The sequence below is a fragment of the Medicago truncatula genome, chromosome 1 (genome assembly GCF_003473485.1).
Source record: "Medicago truncatula cultivar Jemalong A17 chromosome 1, MtrunA17r5.0-ANR, whole genome shotgun sequence".
Taxonomy (NCBI): domain Eukaryota; kingdom Viridiplantae; phylum Streptophyta; class Magnoliopsida; order Fabales; family Fabaceae; genus Medicago; species Medicago truncatula.
The window spans coordinates 33,469,928-33,494,984 of record NC_053042.1 but is presented as its reverse complement, the minus strand read 5'-3'; the positions used below and the strand labels follow the sequence as shown (position 1 = coordinate 33,494,984).

At 31.8% G+C, this 25,057-nt stretch overlaps 1 protein-coding gene, 1 non-coding gene and 1 pseudogene across 2 annotated transcripts; 1 reads left to right on the top strand and 2 right to left on the bottom strand.

Moving 5' to 3' along the window:
- Positions 1 to 1,330: 1,330 nt before the first annotated feature.
- LOC25484131 (ADP-ribosylation factor GTPase-activating protein AGD7) lies at positions 1,331 to 5,274 on the bottom strand. Its single transcript, XM_013612897.3, has 4 exons — positions 4,413 to 5,274; positions 4,132 to 4,209; positions 2,261 to 2,870; positions 1,331 to 1,742 (listed from the first exon to the last, which is right to left on the bottom strand). Exons 1-3 carry the CDS (start codon positions 5,169 to 5,171, stop codon positions 2,262 to 2,264), a joined length of 1,446 nt encoding a protein of 481 aa, XP_013468351.1. The 5' UTR covers positions 5,172 to 5,274; the 3' UTR covers positions 1,331 to 1,742; position 2,261.
- Positions 5,275 to 11,200: 5,926 nt separating this feature from the next.
- Positions 11,201 to 11,301, bottom strand: LOC112418768 (uncharacterized; annotated as a pseudogene).
- A 12,430-nt stretch (positions 11,302 to 23,731) lies between these two features.
- On the top strand, positions 23,732 to 23,803 carry TRNAK-UUU (transfer RNA lysine (anticodon UUU)). Its single transcript has one exon. It is a non-coding gene; the product is annotated as a tRNA-Lys (tRNA).
- Positions 23,804 to 25,057: the final 1,254 nt, after the last annotated feature.

The following is a 25,057-nucleotide window of genomic DNA, read 5'->3' as shown; positions in this document are numbered from 1 at the left end:
TAATTAATAATAGATAATCATTCGAGAATATGAAATAATAATTAAAAGTAATAAAAGTAAAATGAATTGTTGAGAATAAAGAAATTGAGGAGTGTAGGAATAGGACCAAGATTGCAATTTAACGCATTTACAAAGATTGGATTGGATATGAAGTCTAGTTCATATTTCAAGCTCGATGTTTTTATTAAAACAAAATCATAATCAAAGACAGTCTTAACTAACGACCATTGAGTGCATGAATTCAATTTTTTTATAGGAATAGATTGTATTTATAGGGGTAGATCAACTGGTTTGATCTAAGTGTTAAGTAGTTGAAAGTCATGAGTTCAAACTCAGACAAAGGATTTTTCAGACAAAGGATTTTATTCTTGAATGACAAATATTATTAGTTAATTATTAGATTAATATTTACTCATTTGTATGGGTTTGAACTCAAAATCTTCAACTTCTTAATTCTAAACTCAAACCAGTTATAACCCCCAATACAAACGAATAAGGGGATATTAATCTAAGAACTAATCACTAACATTTTCATTAAAAAATAATTGTATTTGGGTGAAGCTGAATGTACATTAAATAACGACAAATGGTGGAGTAGCCCACTTGAGTTAGTGTATACACCTAAAAACAATACATCAAAAAAATACACCTAAAAACTGAAATAAATGAATAAAATAAGTGAAGAAAAAATAAAAGTAAGCTAAGAATATGGAAGTGGAGGAATATTGGGCATGAGCTGTGACGGCTGTTAGCAAATGAGCTGGAGCGCATGACTCATAATTGCTTCTATCTGAAATAACTATGTTTGCACCTTATAAAGATTGTTATAGAATGCCAATGGTGTGTCTTTACTTGCGTTGGAAAGTCACGTCTTTACTTGTGTTGGAAAGTCACGTTAGGAAGTGAAGTTACCCCTTGGAGAAGTGACTGAATAAAGTTATACTCTAAGAACGAAATGAGTGAGTTATGATAATCTATTCTAAGGCAATGTATAGTAGCTATAACCATGAGAGGTCCATGATTTTACCATAACTATTGATGACTTCGAAGTTTTGCATGTAAGTGAACTTAGCCTTGGCGACGTGAGTATGCAACAGAAATGTTTAAGTGCAATCAATCTTCCTAGGATTAGAATACTGAATACGTATGAATTTAAGTGATTCATACATAGAAGTACTCATACATGGCCACGGTGCCAACTAGAAGGCTTTATGTTAAATGAAACAATCAGAAACTATTTGATACACATAATAATGAAAAACTATGAGAGACGCGACGAAGGAAGAACTGCTTATTCAACATCAAGGCAATAAAACCATACACAGTCAAATTAAGAAGCAACACATTCAAAACAATTCTGAAATTTTCTTGTCACAACACTGTTACATCGCATCGCAGGTAGTACTGCTCTGAAGAATTAAGATTTGGGCAATTATGCCTTTCTTTCAACACTCGTAAATGTAGAACTATATTTTTCCAACCGGAGTTCCCAAAATGTTACATAGGAAAAAATTACAAGTGGACAAAGTATACTAACCTCAAAAAAACAATTCTTCCTGCACATAGGGTTTTTGAGTTTAAAAGTGAAAAATACACTAATAAGTTACAGTTGACAGTCCTTTCACATGCATAGTTGTTTTAGGGGCACCATGGCTTTGCCTGCATGTCATCAGTCCGAAAGCTGCGGTAATTTTTGTCATCAATGGAACAATCTCGAGACTGGTAATGTGGATGGATGAAACCTGGTCCAAAAATTATGATATTTTTACTTCAAATAAGAGGTAGAACATAACATACACTAAACCAAACAAAACATAAGTGAATGAATCTTTTCATGTCTGCATAATATGACTATGTCAGGATAAAGTATCAAAACCATTTATTTCCTTTATAGGTTAGTGAGTGCCTTTCTAATTCAATTTCCCTTCTACTTGTCTGCAATGCCATCTACCTTCCACTCAAAAGCTAGAAGCATTCTCCGCACTTAGAGTTGGAATTGTTTAACACGGCAAGGTCATATTAAAGGGAGAGATGAGAGGATCCACTCCCAAAAAATTATAACACTGATATCAATTTCCAACTCCAAGATGCTAAGTGCAGAGTGATAACAATTTACATAAAACCTAGGGAATAGAGACTGGGATGTGCTATAAGAATCTATTTCATTAAATGGTAATATCCTCTCATATACACAGTTATAGGTGTACGCCAGAAATAAAATGTGAAAGCCTACAAAAGAAGATTTGCATGATATACAAACCTTAGAGAAAGCCACCCCCTGTCCAAGCGTCATCTGATTTCCCATTATGTCCAGCAGCTTTCTTATTAGATGCACCTTCATAAAAGTTATCAAATCCATCATCTTTTGCATTATCCCAGCCAGCCCAACCAACATCATTATTGTGGGGAGCCGATGATTTAGCTGGTTCTTCCTTCCTAGAATCTTTGTGGTCCCAATCATCCCAAGAGCTGGGATTGTGAGTACCAGACTGCCCACCAGATGAATAAGGAGTTGATCCTTTATTAGCAGGTTCTCCCTTCCAACTATCTTTTTGGCCCCAATCGTCCCAAGAGTTTGAGCTTTGAGTTTTGTATTGCCCTGATGAAGATTGTTCTCTTCCAGTAGAAGAATTACCTCCTTTGTTCCCTTGATTGAAATCCTGATAGTAGCCATTTCTATCACTCTCATTTCGTTGCCAGTTATTAGTAGTCGAATTTGAGTTTTCTTTAGTGTACTCCTCAACCTTTTGTGAAGCCAAAGCCATAACCCCTTTCATTAAACCCCATGTCCTTTGACCAATCTCTGATGTCTTTTGAGTAACAACAGTGACAGTTTCGTTGACCTTTTGATCATAACCGCCTTCCTTGACCTGAAACAAAGAGCAAAAAAAAATTAGGCAAAGAAAAAATGGGACCAGCAAAAATACCGTGAAAAGCAAACAGTTAGCAGACGTATCATGAAGGTACTTTATCTTTTACTAATATACCAATTAATGCAAAAATGAAAAGGAAAGAAACTAACTGAGAGAGATATGTAAATTGTTTTATGATTTTATTTCAATTGCATTGGACACTTTGTTCCCTATTGAGTATTGACCTCATTCAACAGGCTTTCCTCTATCCCACACTATGCTAAAAGTCATAACTGCATTTGAAAATTCTAATCCAATTAACATCCACTGTTATGAGCAACGAGGCAAAACTAAATGAAAATGGAAATTATACACAAAAAACAAATATTTTATTCACACTTCTCAAACGCCGAGTTAACATTATCAATACGCAAAGAAAAACATTCATTTTTGTCTCATTTCTCCCTTCATTTATTTCTTTTTAGCAGGCAAAGCGACAAATGAATGATTGCATTAAAAAGATAACGGTAAACCAGTATAGTCAATCACACATCATAGCAGACATAAACATTTGTTCAAATTCTACTAGTATGTTATAGCACTACAGGCTGTAGTCTATTTGACAACACTTATCTCGGCATATCACAAATCGTGGACAATAGCCGTTTTTCGAATTCCACGGCTATATCAGCTATTTGATAACACTATAGTGGACTATAGAAGAAGCAACAAATTGAACGAATATTTTATCCACTGTTCTGAGCAACGAGGCAAAACTAAATGAAAATGGAAATTATACACACAAAAAAAAAAAAAATTATTCACACTTCTCAAACGCCGAGTTAACATTATCAATACGCAAAGAAAAACATTCATTTTTGTCTCATTTCTCCCTTCATTTATTTCTTTTTAGCAGGCAAAGCGACAAATGAATGACTGCATTAAAAAGATAACGGTAAACCAGTATTGTCAATCACACATCATAGCAGACATAAACATTTGTTCAAATTCTACTAGTATGTTATAGCACTACAGGCTGTAGTCTATTTGACAACACTTATCTCGGCATATCACAAATCGTAGACAATAGCCGTTTTTCGAATCCCACGGCTATATCGGCTATTTGATAACGCTATAGTGGACTATAGAAGAAGCAACAAATTGAACTAATACATGGCAGAAATATCTCTAAGGTGCATTCCGTGAAACAAATACACATTTTCATCATCAAAATATCAATAACAATCATCTCACCCCATGAACAAAATAATCCAAATACCTTAGAAGTAATCTCTTTTGTGCCAGTCTGAACAGCATTAGCAGCGGAAGCAGCAACCAATGACAACTTCCCAATCCCCTGAAATAATTAAATACAATAATTAAACAAATAAGCAAACACAGACCACTAATCAACTATAAAGCACTCACACAGACAACGGACACAACACTGACACTAGTAGTAATTGAATGTAATCAAATGTGTCGGGTCGTATTCATATCTACAGAGCTAATCAATTCATGACTGGTTTAAAAACAAACGAACTCAAACAATTCCATCACCTGTGAAACAACAGAAAAATAATCATTTTGCTGCGGATTACTCCTCTGCGAAGGCATCGGACTAGATCCAAACCCAACATACTTCCCACCCTGCGAAGGCGGAAGTCCTTCAGGCCTCGACTCATTCTCCGCCATCTTCTTCGCAAAAAATCCCTCTTTACCCGCCGCAGAAGCTTCTAATTGCGACCGCGTATAAATATCCTCCGTCGACCTCGATCTCGCCGGTGCACCACCGCCGTTCAAATTCCTAAAATCCCCCGTCGACTTACTCCTCACATCACCACCCGAACCTCCTTCCCTATCCCAATCATCCCAACCGGAATCATTAATCCGGCGACTCTGCCCCATCGGCGGCCTTCCCTTAGAACCTAAATTCTCCTTAACAACCGGTGGATCACGCCACGACCGACCTTCCGACAAAGCCTGAATCCGATCACGATATACCGAAGCAGCGTTGGTGTTATACTTGGTAACAATATCCGTTTCCTTCGGAATTGAATACTTGGCAAGGAAAGCGTTGAGATTGTCATTACCACCAGCTTCCATTTTCTTGATTTGAATTTCGGACCAAGCATCCATGGTGACGGATCGGACGAAGGAGATGTGAACGCCGAGACCACGGTGTTTGCCGGAGCATTCTAAGCACATGAAGATGCCGTAGGAGACTGATGCCCACTGTGGATTCTTCTGAGAGCAATCGACGCAGATCTTGTTGCCAGGTTGGGATTGGAGGTCCCGGAGCCGCCGTGATGCCGCCATGGATGATCGGAGAATGAAGTGTGGAAGGATGGAAATGAGGGAGAAACGCGGTGGGTGAGGTGTGAGGAGTTTGGAGAAAGTGGTTTGATGATGTGTCGTAGATTATTAACAATCTACTTACTATACGTTGGATTTCGACGTTGATTATTGAAATCGGACGGTAATAAATTTTTTATAATTATTATATTTTTATACGTAAGTCTCGTTTGTTTTTAATTGTTTTCTGCGTAAAACTTTTTGGTAAAGTGAAGGGATAAAAAATAAGAGAGTACTGTAATTTTTATGCGAGGATGAATCAAATTAAATAATACATTAAGGATGGTGTATTGAATTAGGATTTTAAAGAACAATTTTTGTTTAAAAAAGTCTTGAGAATTTTAATAATTTTGAAGATTTTAAAAGACTATTAAGGATTTTAATTTATAAGATTTAAAGTATTTTAAATTATTTTATAGATTTCAAGAGATTTTAACAGATTTTATGAATTTTAAGAAATAATTGAAAAAAATATCATAACACACTCTCTTTCACAAAATCTCAAAAAAGACTCTTTTATTTATTTAACCTTATTTTTTACGGGAGAGCTACACAGAGGGAGAGGAAGAGAGGAAAAGATAGATATATAGAGAGATAGTTAAATCTTAAAAGAAAAAACAATCCTAAGAAATCTCATGTGTTTCATAAAAGACTTTTTCAAGCTAAAATTTCATTAGAAAATCCCATAAAATCCATCAAAATCTAATTTATTAAACAATCTTTCGAAATTTGAATGATTTTGAATAACACTAGATTTTTTTTAAGTGATTAAGAGTCTTGATTGAATAACACAAGACTTTTTTTAAATAACAATGAATCTTAATTGAATAACACAAGACTTTTTTTAAATTGAAAAGAGTCTTGATTGAATACCACAAAACTTTTTATAAAAAAGTCTTTTAAAATCCCTTAGAATCAAATACACCCCCTAAATAAATTGTTAGATTCTTTTTGAAGGAATACTAAATTGTCACATATTAGTTAAAATATATTTGTAAATACTTTTACGATATAATTTGATTGGATGGATGAGTAAAAATTATGTCTACAAATTAATTCCAAGCATTATTACTTAATTCTTAAAGTTTTTAATAATGAGTCCTCAAATTCTAAGAAGAATATACATTGTTTTACTTTCTTATTTTATTTTATTTTCTGAAAAAATACACCGTTTAAATATAAAGTAGGGAGTGGAGATTTTAGGAAGATATTCTGGATTAAATGGGATAATTTTATTTTTTTTGAAAAAAGAACAAGGATGCTTGGGGTTAAGAGGTTAAGAAAATTTAATTTAGTGTTGTTAGATAAATGGTGTTGAGGATGTTGCAGGAGAAGGGGAGTTTATGGTATAGGGTGTGTGCTTGTTACGGGGAGGTTAGGGGGAGGCTGTGTGTTGGAGAGGGAGAGGGTCGGTGTGGTGGAAGACGGTAAATAATATTAGAGACGATGTTGGTATGTTGGATGTGGGTTGGTTGACCGACAACATTAGCCAAGAGGTAGCGAATGGGTCTTCTACGTTGTTTTGGAAAGATCCTTGGTTGGATGGTGAGTCGTTGGAGGTTAGGTTCCATAGGTTATTTGAGCTGGCTTATATTAAGTTGGCGACGGTGGCGGAGATGTTTACTTTGGGGTGGGATGTGAATGGCGAGGCTTGGAAGTGGTGTAGGAGGTTATTTGCGTGGGAGAGGGAGTTGATAAGGGGGTGTGTAACACCCCGTTACCCAAAATCAATTTAATAATAAATAAACATGCATCAGAGTAATTTCCAAACGGGCATGTCACACTACATTTTCAAAATTTCTTAAATAGAATATAAAATCTATTTAATAAACATCCTTCAAAATCATCATTAATTTTGCAGCGGTATATTTGCATCAAAACAACAACAACAACTGTTTAAACCTCCATAATTAAATCTTTGCATAAAAGCCTTATCAACATAAATTCAACAACAATATGGCTACATCAGCAATATCCAAAATTTGATACATAGGAATGAAAGTAAGCATTAAAATCCCATCCCACGTATCAGAGCCCTAGACACTTGAGCCACCACCTACTACTCAGGATCACCTGCAAATTCCCCATAGGAAGGGCAACATTTTCAAGCAGAAGGGCTGAGATTCACAACAATAAATATAGATAAATAATTCATCAATTTGAATCTAACACCCTATTGTAATAGTATTTCATCAACATATATAAACATCATCATTTTCAACATCAACAACAAAAGGTAATTAAAACCAACAACTTCAAGTCATGCAACACTCGACACCTCCACTAAGACTCCTCTACCAATGCATGTGGTACCATAATCAGGGCCGAAGCCCTCACTGCTAATTGAATGGTTAAAGCATTCATTTTCAGGACATAAGTCCTCACCGCTAAACACCGCTTTGAACAACAAGTGTTCCACCGCTTTGAACGACAAGGCGTTCCAGGGCCGGAGCCCTCCCGCTTTTGTGCTTATGCAACTGACTCCACTTGTGTATATCTACATACAACTCCAACAAATGCATATGTATTTATATGACTCACCACTCCATAATGCAACATCATGTATGACTTAATTAAATAGATGCATACATCCCAGTCAATAACAAATCATAATCAATCCAATCATCCCAAAAAAATACACCATTTATAATAGTCATGCTTAGACATCAATATCAATCAACATTCATCAAAACAGAACCAACAACTCAAATACTAGGTAACTCGCCTCGCAAGTACTTCTACTCTCTAGGGCGAGCACAAGAAAAAGGCTGCTCGCCGTGGCGAACTCAAGGCGAACTCAAAACAGGTGCTCTCGAGAGTTTTGACATTTTTTTCACTAAATCTTCATTTTTAAGTTCCATATTCATCTTTTTAATCTAAAAATTGTCTCAGACCTCTCTAAAAACATCTAGGCACTCCAAACTATCCAAATTACACCTTATAACAACAATCTGAAAATCCAGTTTTTCTCACAGGTACTCGCCATGGCGAGTTGTCTTGCTCACGAGGCGAGCTATGAAGTTGCTCACTCGCTAAGGCGAGCACAAGCTACTCGCGAGGCGAGCGATGAACTTATGTACGGACAGAATGCAGGTTTTTCTCAAAAACCCCATTTTCCTCAAATTCACTCCCCAAATTAGTTTACATATGCTAAATTAAGTGTTATATGCAACCAGAACCTAATTCTAACATCAGAACCACAATCTCTACTCTCAAAACCCACTAATTCAACATAAACCTAAAATTCTCAATTTCTACCAAAACCTGTTAAACTCAAAATCAGAACACAATAACTATACTACTGAAGCAAACCTCACCCTTACCTTAGATTTGCAGAAAGAAATGCGCAGCAAAAATCGGTTCCTTGGCTCTCCTCCCTTGTTCTTGGTTTTCTCTCCCAAAACTTGTTTCACGTAAAACGTTTCTTTGACTCTTTCTTTTCTTAACTCCCCAAAATGTAACTTCCCTATATTTCATTAAACTCCCTTAATTCTATTAAATTCTAATTAACTCCTCAACCTCCAAAATAATATTAAATTCCCACTTATTATTATTATTATTATTATAAAAATAAACTATATAATAAAATTTAACACATCACATAAATCACAAATATTAATTAAAATCATTTAAAAGACTCTAATTAACTCCAAAATAAATAAAATAACGACTAGGGCGTTACAGGGTGTGTGGAACGACTTAATTCTATTGTTTTGCAGGTAGCGGATGAGGATAGATGGATTTGGCATTTACACTCTTCTCAGAGTTACACAGTTAGCAATGCGTATAATAAATTGATGGAGGGTTTGCAGAACTCCACTCCTCAGAATTCTCAGGTTCTTTGGCTTAAAATGGTTCCTCTCAAAGTCTCTATTTTTGCTTGGCGATTGGGTCTGAATCGTATTCCTACTAAAAACAATTTATTTAAAAGGAGGGTCTTAGCGGATGGCGAGCAGGGTTGTTCGGCGAACTGTGGTTTAAATGAGGACAGAGATCATTTATTTGTTCGATGTGCTTTTTATGGCAAAATTTGGCAGCTTATTGGCAGTTGGCTCTGTTTTTCTACAACTCTTTACGACAATTTAATGGCTCATCTTCTCCAATTTGGTGGTCTAGGAGGATTTTCTAATAAACTTTGTTATTACATGATTTGGATCGCTGTTGTTTGGGTCATATGGAAGGAGCGGAATCAGTGCATTTTCCAAAATAAAGAGGAAAACATTCGGGTACTTTGTGAAATGGTCAAGCTTTTATCCTTTTGGTGGTCAAAGTCGAAATATGTTGCTTTCGATTATGATTACCAATTTTGGAGGCTTAATCCTATTTTGTATTTTTCTACTGTTATTTAGTGTTGTTTGTTTCTCTGTTTTTTTGTTGTTTTGTACAATAAACTTGACTGATTGTATGATTCTCTGATTTGGTGGGTTGTTTTTAGTACATCTTGTGCTGAAACAACTTAATATTTTTTGTTAAAATATATCATTCTTTGGTCTTTTCAAAAAAAAAAAAGTAGGGATATTTTAATCATTAAGATGTATATGAATTAAAAACATATTGGAAATCAATGATCGTGGATGACAAAATATATGTATTAGAGTTAATGTTTTTTAATTTTAAAATACATTTTAGCTTATATTTATAGAATACTGCACATATAAATAAATATAAATACAAAAACAAATACTGATAAAATATTTTGCATTTACGTGTTTCAAAAAAAGATGAAGGTGAATGACAAAACAAGCGAGTCGGTGTTGTAAGAAATTCAGTTGAGATATAAATTTAAGATGTGAATTAGTAGAATTGTCCATACTTTGTATCAAAAAAAAAAAAAAGAATTGTCCATACTTTTTTTTTGACACAAGAATTGTCATACTTAAAAGTTGCATTTTATGTGGATATATATATATATATATATAAGTACAAGTATTTTCTTTTTACTTTATTTCTCTCTTTTCCCTTTTCTAAACCATAGGAGTTGTAACAAAAAAAAAACCATAGGAGTCATAACTTTTCTTCTTCTTGATTTATCAAAAAGGAGTGACTTAGGGTTGATTTTGACTCGAAATCACGCCTCTAAACTGTTTTTTCCTTTTAGTTAAATAAATGATTTTGACATATTTTCAGTTATCTTTGGTTTATTTTTGTGATTTCGGCGTCTAGCACGACTTTGTTTATTTTGATTTTTCGTCTTTGAGCGATGTGTTTCTTTATTTCCCTTCTTAGTGTGGTGTTTATTTGATTAAGGTTGAAATATTAGTTTTGATCAAGTGCATATTCAATCAAAGACTTTTGCATACAACATTGCAGATTTGAAAACATGAGTACCTTGGTAGCTTGAATTTTGTCATATTTGTAGGCATATATACTCTGCTGTTCTATGCTATTAGCATGAATGTTAGTGAGTTTGTTTGCATATTCATCCTTTTTGTTTTTAGCGACTTTGAAATTGTATTGTATCGATGTAATCTATCAATTTAAATGAATAAATCCTAAGAAGATGGAGAAAAAATCGTAACGCACACAAAATATAGCAAGCATAATAATGGTCGCTCGTAACGCCACATTACAATTTTTTTTTTTTTTTGAGCAAACGCCGCATTACAATTGTAATATGAGATTTGGGAGTTATGCTTTGTGAATTCCAATAGTTTCTTGTAATGATCGGCACTTATATCTTAGTGGGTACATAATGCACGAAATTTGTGGCTTCCTAGTTCTATATTGCTTATAATCTAAGTTTTTCTTTGATACAATATATTCAATTTTTTGGTTTGACAATGGATGATTTGTATCATCATTTTTATGATTATTATGACCTTTTTAGAATAAAAGAAGTTTCTAATGATATAGCGTAAGACTTAGACTTTTCCCTTTTTCACTAAGAAACTGAACTAGAGATTGACTACATTCTATGTGTGCAGATCCATAAAGACTTGGCAGGAATTGAGACAAGCCTTCTTCGAAAATATTCCCCATGTCTAAAATGATGCAATTGAGACGAAAAATAACTAGCTTTTCACAAAAAGAGGGAGAGTCGTTATATGAAGCTTAAGAGTGTTTCAATGGAATTCTTAAGTCATGTCATTCAAATGAGTTAAAAAAATGGTTGATCACTGAAACTTACCAACATGGTTCTAACAATACATACTTTATGTTATGATTTTGTTTTTAGAAGTCGTGTTTATAAGGTTTTTATTTTTATAAACATTGTTGCATCATATGTGCAAATACTAAACTCATACCTAAGGACCTTAGTTTGATCTTACTAAAGTCTTCAATTAGACCATTTCAAACTAGACATGACTTAGATACAACTTGGCTCTAACAATACATACTTTATATTATGATTTTGTTTTTAGAAATCAGTTATTATCTACTAACTACCTATCAAAAGAATATATAGCGTAAGTTACAAGTTAACCCTTTTTTAAATTAAGTCTCATAGTGATAGAAGTTACATTTTAAACCGGTTGTTCCTGCCCTCGGATGCAAAGAAGGTTTTTTTTTCTTCTAAATTTCAAATGCAAAACAACTGATAACTGATGCCTCAAGAAAACACTAAAAAAATCGTGGGAGTCAAAGTGGAATTGAAGCAAGGAAGAGTGAAGATGAAAGATTCATGGAAATAGAGAGAAGGAGAAGAAATTTTTTTCTCCGCTACTTTTTCCACAAATTAATATTTTGCTAAAAATGAAAGTATATATTCTCTTTTTCCAAATTTATTCTTTGAAATAGTTTGACACTTTCATGAAATTTTTCTTTTTCTCTTTTTTAGGATTTGTTGTTATATATTTGTTGCTAATATGTGTATTGGTTTTGAGTAGCAGACATTGAAAATTAAGATACTGAAGTTTTTCCAATTGATCCACCATCAATTATATTCGTTATCTCAAGTCTCAACCTTTTTTTATGTAAGAAATGTGTTTCTTTTCTTATATTTCATCATTGAGCACCATGAGAGTAAAAATTTGGTGTTCTATCTATTATATTTGATGCACAACAATGTATTTTGAACCGATGAATGAGTTCAAATGTTTTGGATTTGCTTAATCTACCATGTATAGCCAAATTGTTCACTAATCTATGATTTTCCTTTTCTTATATGTTGTTTTTAAGGTGGAAGTGAGATTTTTTTTTACCTGACTTATTTGTCTTTGTATGTAGTAAAAGTGGCACTAGAAAAACTAAGACAACTAAATTGATTATGCACTTTCTTAACTTTGTTGTGCAGGTGGTTGTAATAGAGTAGCTGTGGAACAAGTTATTGAAGTCTTTTTTTTTAATCTAATCATGATTTAAGAGATCAATTTACATCCAGTTTTTTATATGCTTGATTGAATTTAATCAACTTTTAGTAACATTCACTACTAGAAAAAGCAAAATTAGCGAGGGAAATTAGTGACGAAAAAAATAAAATTTCTCACAAATTTTTTAGTCGCGAAATTTAGTGACGGAATTAGAGAGGGATTTTACGTTTTCCCTCACTAAATTTCCCTCACTAAATTTAGTTTTTTTAGTAGTGATTGGCCATGCAATGATCTAGGTCTAACAAATTCAAAGTGAATCTAACTCATATGTTTTATGATTATGTGTTCGTATTTGAAGTATTAAGTAAAAGTAAGCTATTCTATCACAAGATGGTTGAAAATTGTTAAACATTATATAAATCAAGAGCAAGATCAGTGTCTAGAGACAGGATTGGAGTCTGAAAGCAACACCATGACATGGATTGATCTGCTACAATTTTATTGAAATTGTAACTTTAAGTGAATATGATTTGAAATGTCAATTAATCATTAGCTTTTATGTCTACTTTTATGATATTAATAAATGATCTTGTAACTTTGAATTTGTTTATAGTTTGGTATAAAATTTGATCTAATGATATTTTATATTAGTTTTTTTTTGTTACAATGATATTTTATATTAGTGGTCATGTATGAAATTTTAGATTACTTTATTAAATTATGGATTATAATTATATATACAATGGTAATAGCTACTAATTTTTTTAGGTTTAAATGTGTCATTGGTCCCTGCACTTTTTTTTGTTTGGCATTGGTCCCTGCACTTTGTAAAAATATTGGTATTGGTCCCTCTGTTAACTTTCTGTTAAAAAAAAAAACACAAAACCAACGGAGTGCCACGTGGCCCAATCATTTCACGCCACGTGGCAACAATATCAATATTTTTACAAAGTGTAGGGACCAATACCAATATTTTTACAAAGTGCAGGGACCAATACCAATAGTTTTGTGTTTTTTTTTTAACAGAAAGTTAATAGAGGGACCAATACCAATATTTTTACAAAGTGCAGGGACCAATTCCAAACAAAAAAAAATATAGGGACCAATGCCAAAATCTGATGAAAGTGCAAGGACTAAAGGCATATTTAAACCATTTTTTTAAAGCAGGTTATTAGGTGAGATCACAAGACCGACTTAAAAACTGTGATTTTTTTTTTTTTTTATCCTTTTTCAGTTTTTTTAAGTGGGTGACCCAACTTAATAAAACATTTTTAAATCGGACGATTCGTCTGACTTAAAATCAAAATAGTTACTAAGTCCGCCACCTATAAGTGGGATTCCCAAGTCCTCAACCCACTTAAAAAGTCATTTTCACCCTATTTAAAAAGTGTTTTCTATACTAGTAAATGTATATTCAATGATATATTTCAATTTTTGTAGTAACTAAAATCAATTTTAATATTATGTACTTTGAAGGATTTCGATGTCTTGATACTCATAATACAAAGACATATATATCCAATGAATTAGCACACATGTCTCTATTTTTCTCATACAATTTATGTTGAAGAAATTTCTTAGGTGACGAATCATAATTTTATTTTAACAAATAGAACATGCTTAATCATGTTCATATCATTCATTCTTAACTAATTATAGATTTTGGTTCTATAACAAAATACAGTGCAACATGAATATGACACAGGGTTTATAATTTTACCTCAATTTCTTCCTTCATATTAGAATCATTGTTATGAAATAAACTAAAAGCACAAGATTAAAGAAGAAGATCGGAAGAAGAAGATGAAAATATTTTGTATTATTCTCTTTTTCAAGTGTGTTCTTTACATTACAATATAGGTCCTATTTATAGGACATAAATGAGCAAGTGAATGATCAAACAAATTAAGGACCACTAACCATGCATTTACTAATGGGGATTATAGGAAGGTGGAAGATTGAAGGACATGGACATCAACTAATATTCATAACACTCCCCCTTGGATGTCCATCGAGGATATGCCTCATTAAAACCTTACTATGGAAAAACCCGATGGAAAAAAATTTCTAGTGAAGGAAAAAGAGTACAACATCCTTTTGTGTCATAATCTGCCTCATTAAAAACCTTATCAGGAAAACACAGTGGGATAAAACCATGGTTAAGGAAAAAAGAGTGCATAACACATTTTTGTCTCCTCACATAAAGACAACGAATAAGTTTAAATAATCTTTTATACTAGTTACTCAAAATCCTTACTTGGCGATAACTCTGTAGAAAGATATGATATATCATACTCTTCTCCAAATTTGCGGCTCTTGAGATATCTTCATGTTGAGTTGTTGAAAGAATCTCCTTTTAAAATTAAAAAACCGTAAGTTTCTTGTATGTATAAAATCATAATTTTTAATAAGGAGCATTCTCCACTTCCTTGATGTGGTGTTAGCATTTTCAAACAATTGGGTGATATTGTTCTTTCTCTAAGATAAAATTGTATGCTTGACTTTGCTGCAATATCTATATTGACAAAACTAAAACACCACAATATATATATATATATATATATATATATATATATATATATATATATATATATATATATATATAATAAGCAAAATACATTAGTGTCCTCATTGACCAATTCAAGTTGTTCATAAGTTTCTTGAGGGTATGATATTACAATCATTCTAGTACATAATCAATTAGATTTGTCCATATCAACATTTGTATAATAACAAATTTTAGAATCTCTTTAGGATTTCTAATATTATTTTTTATACCATTATCATAAAATCAATTATAAAGAATTCATTTCCAAATCCTTAAAATGGACAAATGATGTCATCTTTTCAATAATTTTGATAGTATGTATTACACAAATAAAATCCTTTAGGGAGTTTCATATATCACTATCAAGTGAGTCATATAAACAAATTGTAACACATCTTTCATATAATTTGAGCATTTCATGTACTACCGAGCGTGCGAACTATAGGTCCAAAAGATTCAGCTTTACAAAGCGAGTTTAATTTGACTGGAATTGTCTATTTCCATTGCAGATATTTTATCTTTAATAGACTTGAATTCATGGTCCTCGTTATCACTTGTCACATATAGCGCTATATTATATCAAAAAATACGTCGACGTTGACTTTATTTTGGTTCCATCTCATTCCATTCATGACATAATTTATTGAGATCTCTTTCTTTTTCATACATTCCAGGTACCTGATCAGTTCTTCTAGAACATAAAAAATCAATTATGTCATAAAACTCTTTTAGATTTTCTATATCCTTGGTTGAATTATCTTTCCTTTAAGCTCCTTTTCTTATTCAAGGATATTTATATTTAGAACCGATTGATTTATCATGCTTCAGGCACGACTGAGACTCATTTGCATATTAGATTATTCGACAAGGAAATCTATTTTGTTTGGAGTATTAGCAACTGATATTTGATTTATTTACCTTTGCAAATGAGTTATATCTTGAGGATCAAGACGAGACAATAATATTTCCTTTCAAATAATTTATTTGAACTTCAAGTTCACATTCTCAACTGCTTATTATCTCCCCCAAATATTGGGAAAACTAATCCATCAATTGATAATCAGCCTACTAGGATGTAAATAAATTGGCTTAGCACAATTAATGATAGATGGAGATTCATATAAAATATATTTTCCCAATATTCTTTCAATATTTATCTTAGTGCATTATATTGGAGCAATTGTTATATACACAACAAATCCAAAATTCACTTGGATGAGAAATATTAGGTTGTTAACCTAAAATCAATGTTAGATTAAGGGGGGCTTATATATAATAATTTGTTGGCTTGATGCAGATCAATATCTCAACAAGATTATTGATTTCCAAAATAGAGTTTATAAGACATGGTCTAATAACCAAACTAGAGTTTATAAGGTATGATGTAACGCCCTAGTCGTTATTTATTTATTTATGATTTATTTATAGTCTTTTATATGATTTTAAATAATATTTGTTGATTATGTGGTGTGTTATATTTTATTATATAGTTTATTTTGATAATAAATAGAATAATGTGAGAATTATAATTAATTGGAGTCTTGGGGGTTTTATTTTAATTAATAGAAATTAAGTGGGAGTTAAAGGAATTAAAGGGAGTTAAGTTTTGGGAGTTAAGAATAAGGGAGAGTCAGAGAAAACTGTTTCACGTACAATCAGTTTTCGGAGAAAACCAAGAGAAAGCTAGGAGAAGAGTCAAGTGAGGAGAATCAGATTTTCTGTAGAGTTTTATTCTTCAATCAAATGTAAGGGTGAGACTAACTCTCAATAATTATAGATTATATAACTTCTGATTTTGATTTAACATAAGGGTGTTGGTTAAATTGGGATTTTGGGTTTAGGTTTTGATTATAGATTGTTGAATTGAAAGTGTAGAAACCATGAAAATGATGAGAGATTGCGTATAGATCAATAGTATAATCATATAGCAATGCTGTAATCATTTTTGGGGATCGAATTGGGGAAAATTGGGACTTTTGGTGAAAAACTGCAGAATTCACATAGTCTGGTCTGTCGCGATTCGCCATGGCGGAGAGATATTTCGCCTGGCGGATATTTTCGCCATTTCCTCGCCATTAGTTCGCCTGACGAAACGTCACAGTAGCTACTCGCCTTGAGCTCGCCATTAGTTCGCCTGGCGAAATGTTCAGTGGCAGACTACCCTGTTTCGCGTTCTTGCGTCTTTTTCACACGTTTCTGTTTTGAATTAGCCTTTGGTGTAAACATGAAAATTTTAGATAATTTTGTTAGCTTTCCAATGGCTTTGGTTTTACTTGAAAATGATTTTTAGCTTTTGAGATATGATGGAAATACTCCAAGTAGGTCTTAGTGAATTTTTATGAATTTCAACACAACTTTGTCCGAATTTGAAATGAAAACTGGTATTGATTGGTACATAATTGGTCTTAGGTATAAACACGAAAGTTGTATGTATGGATGTTAGCTTTCTAGTGTCGTTGGTTTGACTTCAAAAGAATTTATAGAACTTGAGTTATGGTCAAATTACTACACGTAGGTCACAGTGAATAATTGAATATGATTGATGAATTAGTATGATGTTGTTTATGATTAATTGTGTATTTTCTGGAATCGTTGGATTAATTATGATGGATTATTGTTGACTGTGATGTATATTTATATTTAAATAAATTATACGTGTTGCTGAATTCTTTTCAAAAGTTGAAGTATTATTAATTGGATTGTCGAGGTGAAGTCATATTTACATATATGCATTGATGAGTAGTGGTTGTCGTTGATGTTGTTGAGTTGCATAATCATAAAAGCGGGAGGGCCCTGGCCCTGGAACGCCTTGTCGTTCAAAGCGGTGGAACACTTTGTTGTTCAAAGCGGTGAGGACTTATGTCCTGAATGAATGCTTTAACCATTCAATTAGCGGTGAGGGCTCCGACCCTGAATATGGTACCACATGCATGCGCATTGTTGAGGAGTCTTAGTGGATTCGTTGAGTAGTTGCATGAGTCGATGTTGTTGGCTTTAATTACCATTTGTTGTTGATGTTGTTAATGATGATATACTTATATATTGATGAATTATTATTATGACAGGGTGTTAGATTTAATTGATGAATTAGATATCTATTATTGATGAAATTAAGATGATTAATGATGTTGTTAATGACGATTGATGTTGTTAATGATGTGGTATATTTTCAAATGCATTATGTGGAATTTTATATGATGTTTAAGTTGTGTTGATTATCATTTGATATCGTTATATCTTGAGATGTCTATGTGCTACCTGTGATGCTGTCGAATCTTAACTAAGATGTAAATGTTGGTCTGAGTTGTAAGCGTTGTTGAGTTGTACGTTGTCGAATAAGTCATAAATATGTTATGCAAATTGCCGATGTTGTAATCATCGTCCGTGTTGTTGTTGAAGTCGTAGTTGTAGCCATTGTTGGTGAATGATTATGTCAGGTGTTGTGTAAGAGGTAGTGTACTCTTACTTTGTTGTTGTTTTATAAGAGGTGGTGTACTCTTACGTTGTTGAGTTATGAGAGGTGGTGTACTCTCACGTTGTTTATGTTGTCGATTAAGTTGTTGTCGTTGTTGATTAAGTTGTTGTTGTTGTTGTTGGGAGAGTTGTTGTCGTTGTTGTAGAATCTTGTTGTTGTCGTCGTTGTTGGTTGAATTAGTAAGTGTTACTAAAGTTAAAGAAGTAAGAATATTATTATGATGATTTGTTGATGTTTACATTATTATACGATGAGGATTATGTTGTGTTGTCTATATTATTATGAGAAGATGTTTATGATGTGATGAATTATGTTGTTATACAATGAGGTTTATGATATGATGAATTATGTTGTTATGATGTTGTTTATGATATTGATTATAATGTTATGATGACTGTTTATGGTGTTGAATATGAGGTTGTTATGATATTACATGATGTTAAGCTATGAGTTGTTAAATGTGTTTGATGATGGTTATGTTAAGTTGATAAGTTGTCTTTTATTCATGAATTGCTAATGAAATGTTTGATGAATAATTATTATTATGAATTGATGATGTTACGTATAGTTGTTAAGTTGTCTTCTATTCATGAGTTGTTAATGAGATGCTTGGTGGAGAATGTTAATACGAATTAATGATGTTGTTATGTTGTATATGATTATGATTAAGATGTTGATTATGATGTTGTTATGATGTTGTTTATGATATCGAGTTATGACTGTTGATATGATGAGTACATGATATGGTTTAGGAGTCGTTAAAAGAATTATTATTACTAATTGATAGAGTTTAAGTTGTTAGATGCATTTGATGAATTATATGCTTATTATTATTGTTTGTGAAATCTCACCCTTCTGATTGAAAATGTTCCCCTTCGTATGGATAACTTGCAGGTATTAAAGATTAGTAGGAGTGGTGGCTCAAGTGTCTTAGGGCTCTCATACGTAACGGGATGAAAATTGTTGCTAAGTTTATCATTCCTTTATGTATCAATTTTGGAGCATGTTGTTGAAGCTTTTATTGTCGTTGAATTAATTCCGCTGCAAAGTTTTAATTATTACGTTGTTGAAATTTGAAGGATAATTATTTAATTATTCCATTTGTGATTTTTAAGAAAAGAAGTGTAACATTCCGTTTAAGGTGTTTTACTCTGATTAATTTATGAAATTTTTTATGTTGGGAAAACGGGGTGTTATATATGATATGATAAGTATCAATTATACAATTAACTTTAGACGTCTAAAGAATGGATCTTCGAGTCCATTTTTATGAGCATATGCTACTAGTTGTTCAATATCAATTGACAAATGATACTTATCAAATGATTTCTAAAAAGTTTAGAAAATAAACTCTTTGTTAAATCTGTTGACATAATAATCTCCATTTTTTTTATCTAGTTTTTGCAACATAATAGATCCAGGATAACCCAACCGGTCTTGCCAACAATTTGTAAACTTCTGGTTTACAATAATATGTGTTTCCATTGCACTAATATAAGTGCAATCAAATCAAAGACAAAAATAACTTTTTCCACTACACTTATTTTCTTCAGATACAAAAATATTTAATATCTCCATTTTTTTTAATATGGTATCCATTTAGATGGCTATCTTAAAATTCAACGAAATTTTATGAGACTTAGATTAATATAATTAAATCTCAATGTGTAACTTTATTCCTTCATGTAACAATATTACAGCTCTTCAAGAGCCTTCGTTGATCTTGTAGTTCTTCGGAAAATATATTACAAATGATCAAAATGAATCATTATTTAAGCAATCCTTCAGGAATTGTTTAATACACTCAGAGTGGACATTTTATTTGTAAACATCTTATTTACAATAATATATGATTAATTTGTTTTAATCCATTTGAAGCAATAACGAACAACAAAATAATTATGTTCAAATGAAATTATATAATAAATATACTAAATCCTTGAATCATCTTCTGCATTATTATAGATATATCAAATATAAAAAGAACTAAACACAATTTTTCCAACAAATAAAACTTTATAAATCATACGCATTTATCGGGTGAGTAATTTACATCACATATTGTCAGTAAGACATATTTTCAAGTTTGACATCTCCAAATTTTATATTATATGTAAGATCAAGATCGAATAAATTTATTTCGTAAGAAAATATACATATCTAACATATAATAATCTTGAAGGATTTAGAAGTAAATAAAAGAATGTCAATTCATAGAAGATGTTTTCAAGAGTTATGTAGAAAAGAGTTTGTGCTTGCTTACTTTGTAATTCAGGCCTTCCAGAAGTCTTATGCAATAAGAAAGAAGAAAATCATAATCAAACTTTGATCGTAGAATAAGGAAACAATATTGCACGTTTCAATCCATATAATAGAAATATGATCGTACCAAGAAAATCATTGATCAAACGATCTAAGTCCATACTAATGGAATTTAATGATCTTGACATGTATTGTATCACTAGTAGACTCTACTAAATTAATTACCATAACCGCAACATTGATTATATGAAACTAATAGTATGAACCATTCACGAATGACGTTCAATGTGACCTTTCGCCATTTTGATCAAGAGCCACTCTTTGTTCAATTACAAATGTGACTAATCTTTCAAAAATATTCTTGAAGATACTCACTTATTTTGCTACTTCAGGAGCATTCGAATGACATAGGAATATACATATTGTCTCATATTTTCTCTCTTTTATTTTTATAGATCAAATAGATCTTATAAATATCAAGTTTTAAATGTGTTGTTCTTCAGGAACTCAAACACGAACCTCTATCAACAATGACAAAGGAAATCACAATAGTTGTATTATGCAATATTCCTTCACGAATGCTTGTTATTAAGTTATTAGTTCTTCTAGAACTATATCTCAAATCTTCATAAACAACGGGGGGAAAAATCATTCTTTGAGCAATTCTTTACAGATGTTTTAATATTAAATTTTAGTTCTTCAAGAACTATATTACATACTCAACGCATAACACTTCAATACTTTCATTTTAAAAATTATACAAAGATAAAATAGGTTTTATTTTCAACCATAAATCTATCAACGCCAAGGAAGATCATGATTTTTATCATTTTGTGAGGATGTTTGATGTCAAATATTTAGTTCTTCAATAACTATGTATATATCTCAAACCTTCATAAACAATGATAAAAAAATTGATTGTTTGCAATCCTTCGGGGACAATTCTATTGATCTTCATACATATTTAGTTCTTCATACATTGATCTTCATAATGATCAAGAACAATTCTTTTGCGCAATCCTTCAGGGATATTTAATATTACAATATTCAAAAATTTCATATGACGAAAATCTTAAAGGAAGCCACGATCACAAATATCTAAGTAACATGGCTTAAAACATTAGTTTTTTTTTTTTAGGGAGGCTTAAACATTAGTTATCATGTCAATGTGTACCGTAATGTGCAAAAACTTAATTGAGACACTCTATCACATAATACATTACATAATTATATGGATCATACTTGGATATAATAATTGCTTACCTTTTGAGATTTCATATCATTAAGTTAAATTATATTAGTATTTGCAAATTATGTTGAAAATCTTATATTCGTATTAAAGAATAAACTTTTCCATTGCCATATGCCAAATATTATACAATTCAATCTAGAGAACATATTTGATAGTGGTAATCACATATTGCAATAACTAGTTCGAATAGCATAAAGTAAAAGAAAGTTACAATTAACATAAAGTAAAAGAAAGTTAAGAAACTATCACTAAGTAGTTTTAATAGCATAAAGTAAAATAAACTTTTCTTTGAGAATGTTAAGAAACTAGTATAAAGTAATCCAGAAAGTTGCAATTAACCAAAGAACTAAAAGGAAATTAAGAAACCACTGAAACAAGAAGTTCATCATGCATGCATCAATGTTTTTATTGATATTATAATAGTCATTATCAAAAACATGCTAATGAACATACACGGCTGGATGTTATTAACAGTGATAGAATAACACAACATGCAATACCAAAACAATAGGAATCAATTTTACCTCGGATTGTTAGAGCTTCGTGCTGATAACATGTAATGAAATAAACTAAAAGCACAAGATCAAAGAAGAAGAGGAAGAAGGAGATGAAAACACTTTGTATTATTCTATTTTTCAAGTGTGTTCTTTACATTACAATATAGGTCCTATTTATATGACACAAATGAGCAAGTGAATGATCAAACCAATTAAGGACCACTAACCATGCATTTACTGATGGGGTTTACAGGAAAGTGGAAGATTGAAGGACATGGACATCCACTAATATTCATAACAATCATGATATTATAACACATATCGATATACTTATTTCCGGCTAAAATATAAATGTGATTTCACTTATTTCAATTGAAGTTTCTCTTGATTTGCTTCAACGATAAAACAACTATGTTTTTGTATATTAGATTCTCATTTATTGATACATGTATAACTCGTGACTATGCTACATCTATGTTAGAGGTGTTTAAATCAAAACCGATCTAACTAACAAATGTTACATCTGCGTTAATAAATTGTTAGAAATATTCTTACTATGTTTTATTGACAAAATTTTAGTAATTAGGAGTTTTTAATCAGAACCCTTAACTAATATGATTTTTGTAATTAGTTTTATTTATTTTTCAAATGTTTTGTAACTACGTTCTTCTTTTACATTGTCATTAGTTAACAATTAATCAAACTTAATGAAAGAACTAATTACAAAATGATAGTAGTAGAGGGACATAATTACAATTTTTTAGATTAGAACATAATCATAGAGAGAGAGAGGGGAGAGAGAGAACGGAGAGTGCAGAGGGTGAGAGAGACATGGAAGAAAAAGGAGAGTGACATGAAAAGGTATAGAAAGAGAGCAGAGATACTAAGACATAATATGGAATGAAGAAGAGAGAGGAAGAGGGAGAGAGAGTTACATTACTTAGTTAAAAACTAAATTTAGTTGTACACCGATTAAAAAAGATGGTAAAAAAGAAAGTCTAAAAATGAGGATGAGTTTGAAGAATTATGTAAGCATCTTTGATTCATTGTTGGAGGGATATTTAAAAGAAATTATGTTAGAGTTTTATTTACAAATCATGTCATGTGTGCTACAAAGCAATCAGCATATATGTGTAGTTAATAATGATTTCATTTTAATATCTTAAAGTCAATGATAAAGAAATATATTGCATTACTACACAAATAAAAGTAAGAATATCATCATCAAAGAACCAATTATGCCGACTTAGCTCAGTGGTAGAGCGCGTGGCTTTTAACCACGTGGTCGTGGGTTCGATCCCCACGGTCGGCGATAATGTAATTTTTTGTATTCCACTATATTTAGTGGGATAAAACATGGTTCTTAGTGGGAACTTGGTTCTATTTGTATCAAAATCTAATTATTTTGGAGAGTTTGTAACTAGTTGTTATAAACATCGATGCATCATGTTGTTAAAAACCACATTGCATGTAATTTCCATGTTAGATGTGGAGTGTGGACCAATTGTAAAGGGGAGTTTAAAAATAAATAACCTTTAGATGCGTACCTAAATAAATCTCTTCTAATTAAAATATTTTATCCTAAAATTGAAGTATAATAGATATGAAAGTAAAAGTCATAATTTTTTCTTCTTATGGTAAATCAAATGTATCATCAGCGCGCAAGTATATAGACTTATCCTCTAAGATAACTCTTAAAATATTTTATCCTAAAATTGAAGTATACTAGATATGAAAGTGAAAATCATAGTTTTTTTTCTTGATAAATCAAATGTATCATCCGCACATAAGTATATAGACTAATCCTTAAAAATAAACGAGATTTATTTAAGAGGTTGATATCTTCCAATAAATATTTTTCTATATGCATCGAGCAAGAGTGAAAGTCATAGTTTTAATTGAGGGACAGAGTTTTAACTAAAGATAGTGAGTGATACTATACTAGTACCTACTAACAATCAACTAAACTAGTCTCACCCCCACTCATATATTGCTCTTCTTGGAGAGGACAAATCCCAAAATGGCTTGGAGAGAAATGCGAGGAGACATCAGAAATCAAGTAATATGGATTGCAACAGAGATAATGTTCCGTCTAAATATATTAGTGAAGCTTAATTATTTACCTGAAATTGGTTAAAAGAACAAAAACTGGCATTTCTTCCATATGTGTGGAGCAGCAAATTAAATTAAGAATGACTCTTATACCAAACATTCATCTTGTGGCTAAGAATTTTTCTCTAAAGTTATTCTAGTAAAAAAACGTGACGTCGGTATTGAGTATTGGACATAGAAACTCTAATTGGGTTGAGTGTTATACACGTCACTATAAAAAAAAATTGAACTTATATGAAGGAAGTGCGGTTTGCGTAGTTCACATGGTTGCAACTTTGTTTGTATTTCAACCTTTGTGTACCAGGTGCAATATCTTTAAACTTGAAAAAAAGACAATTAAAGTGGATTATATTTAGGTCGGTTTGATTTGATTTTTTAAACTTAAATTTCAAGGCAATCTGAAAACAAATCAATCCAATTAAAGTTTAATTTGGTTTGGCCATCGAGTCAAAAT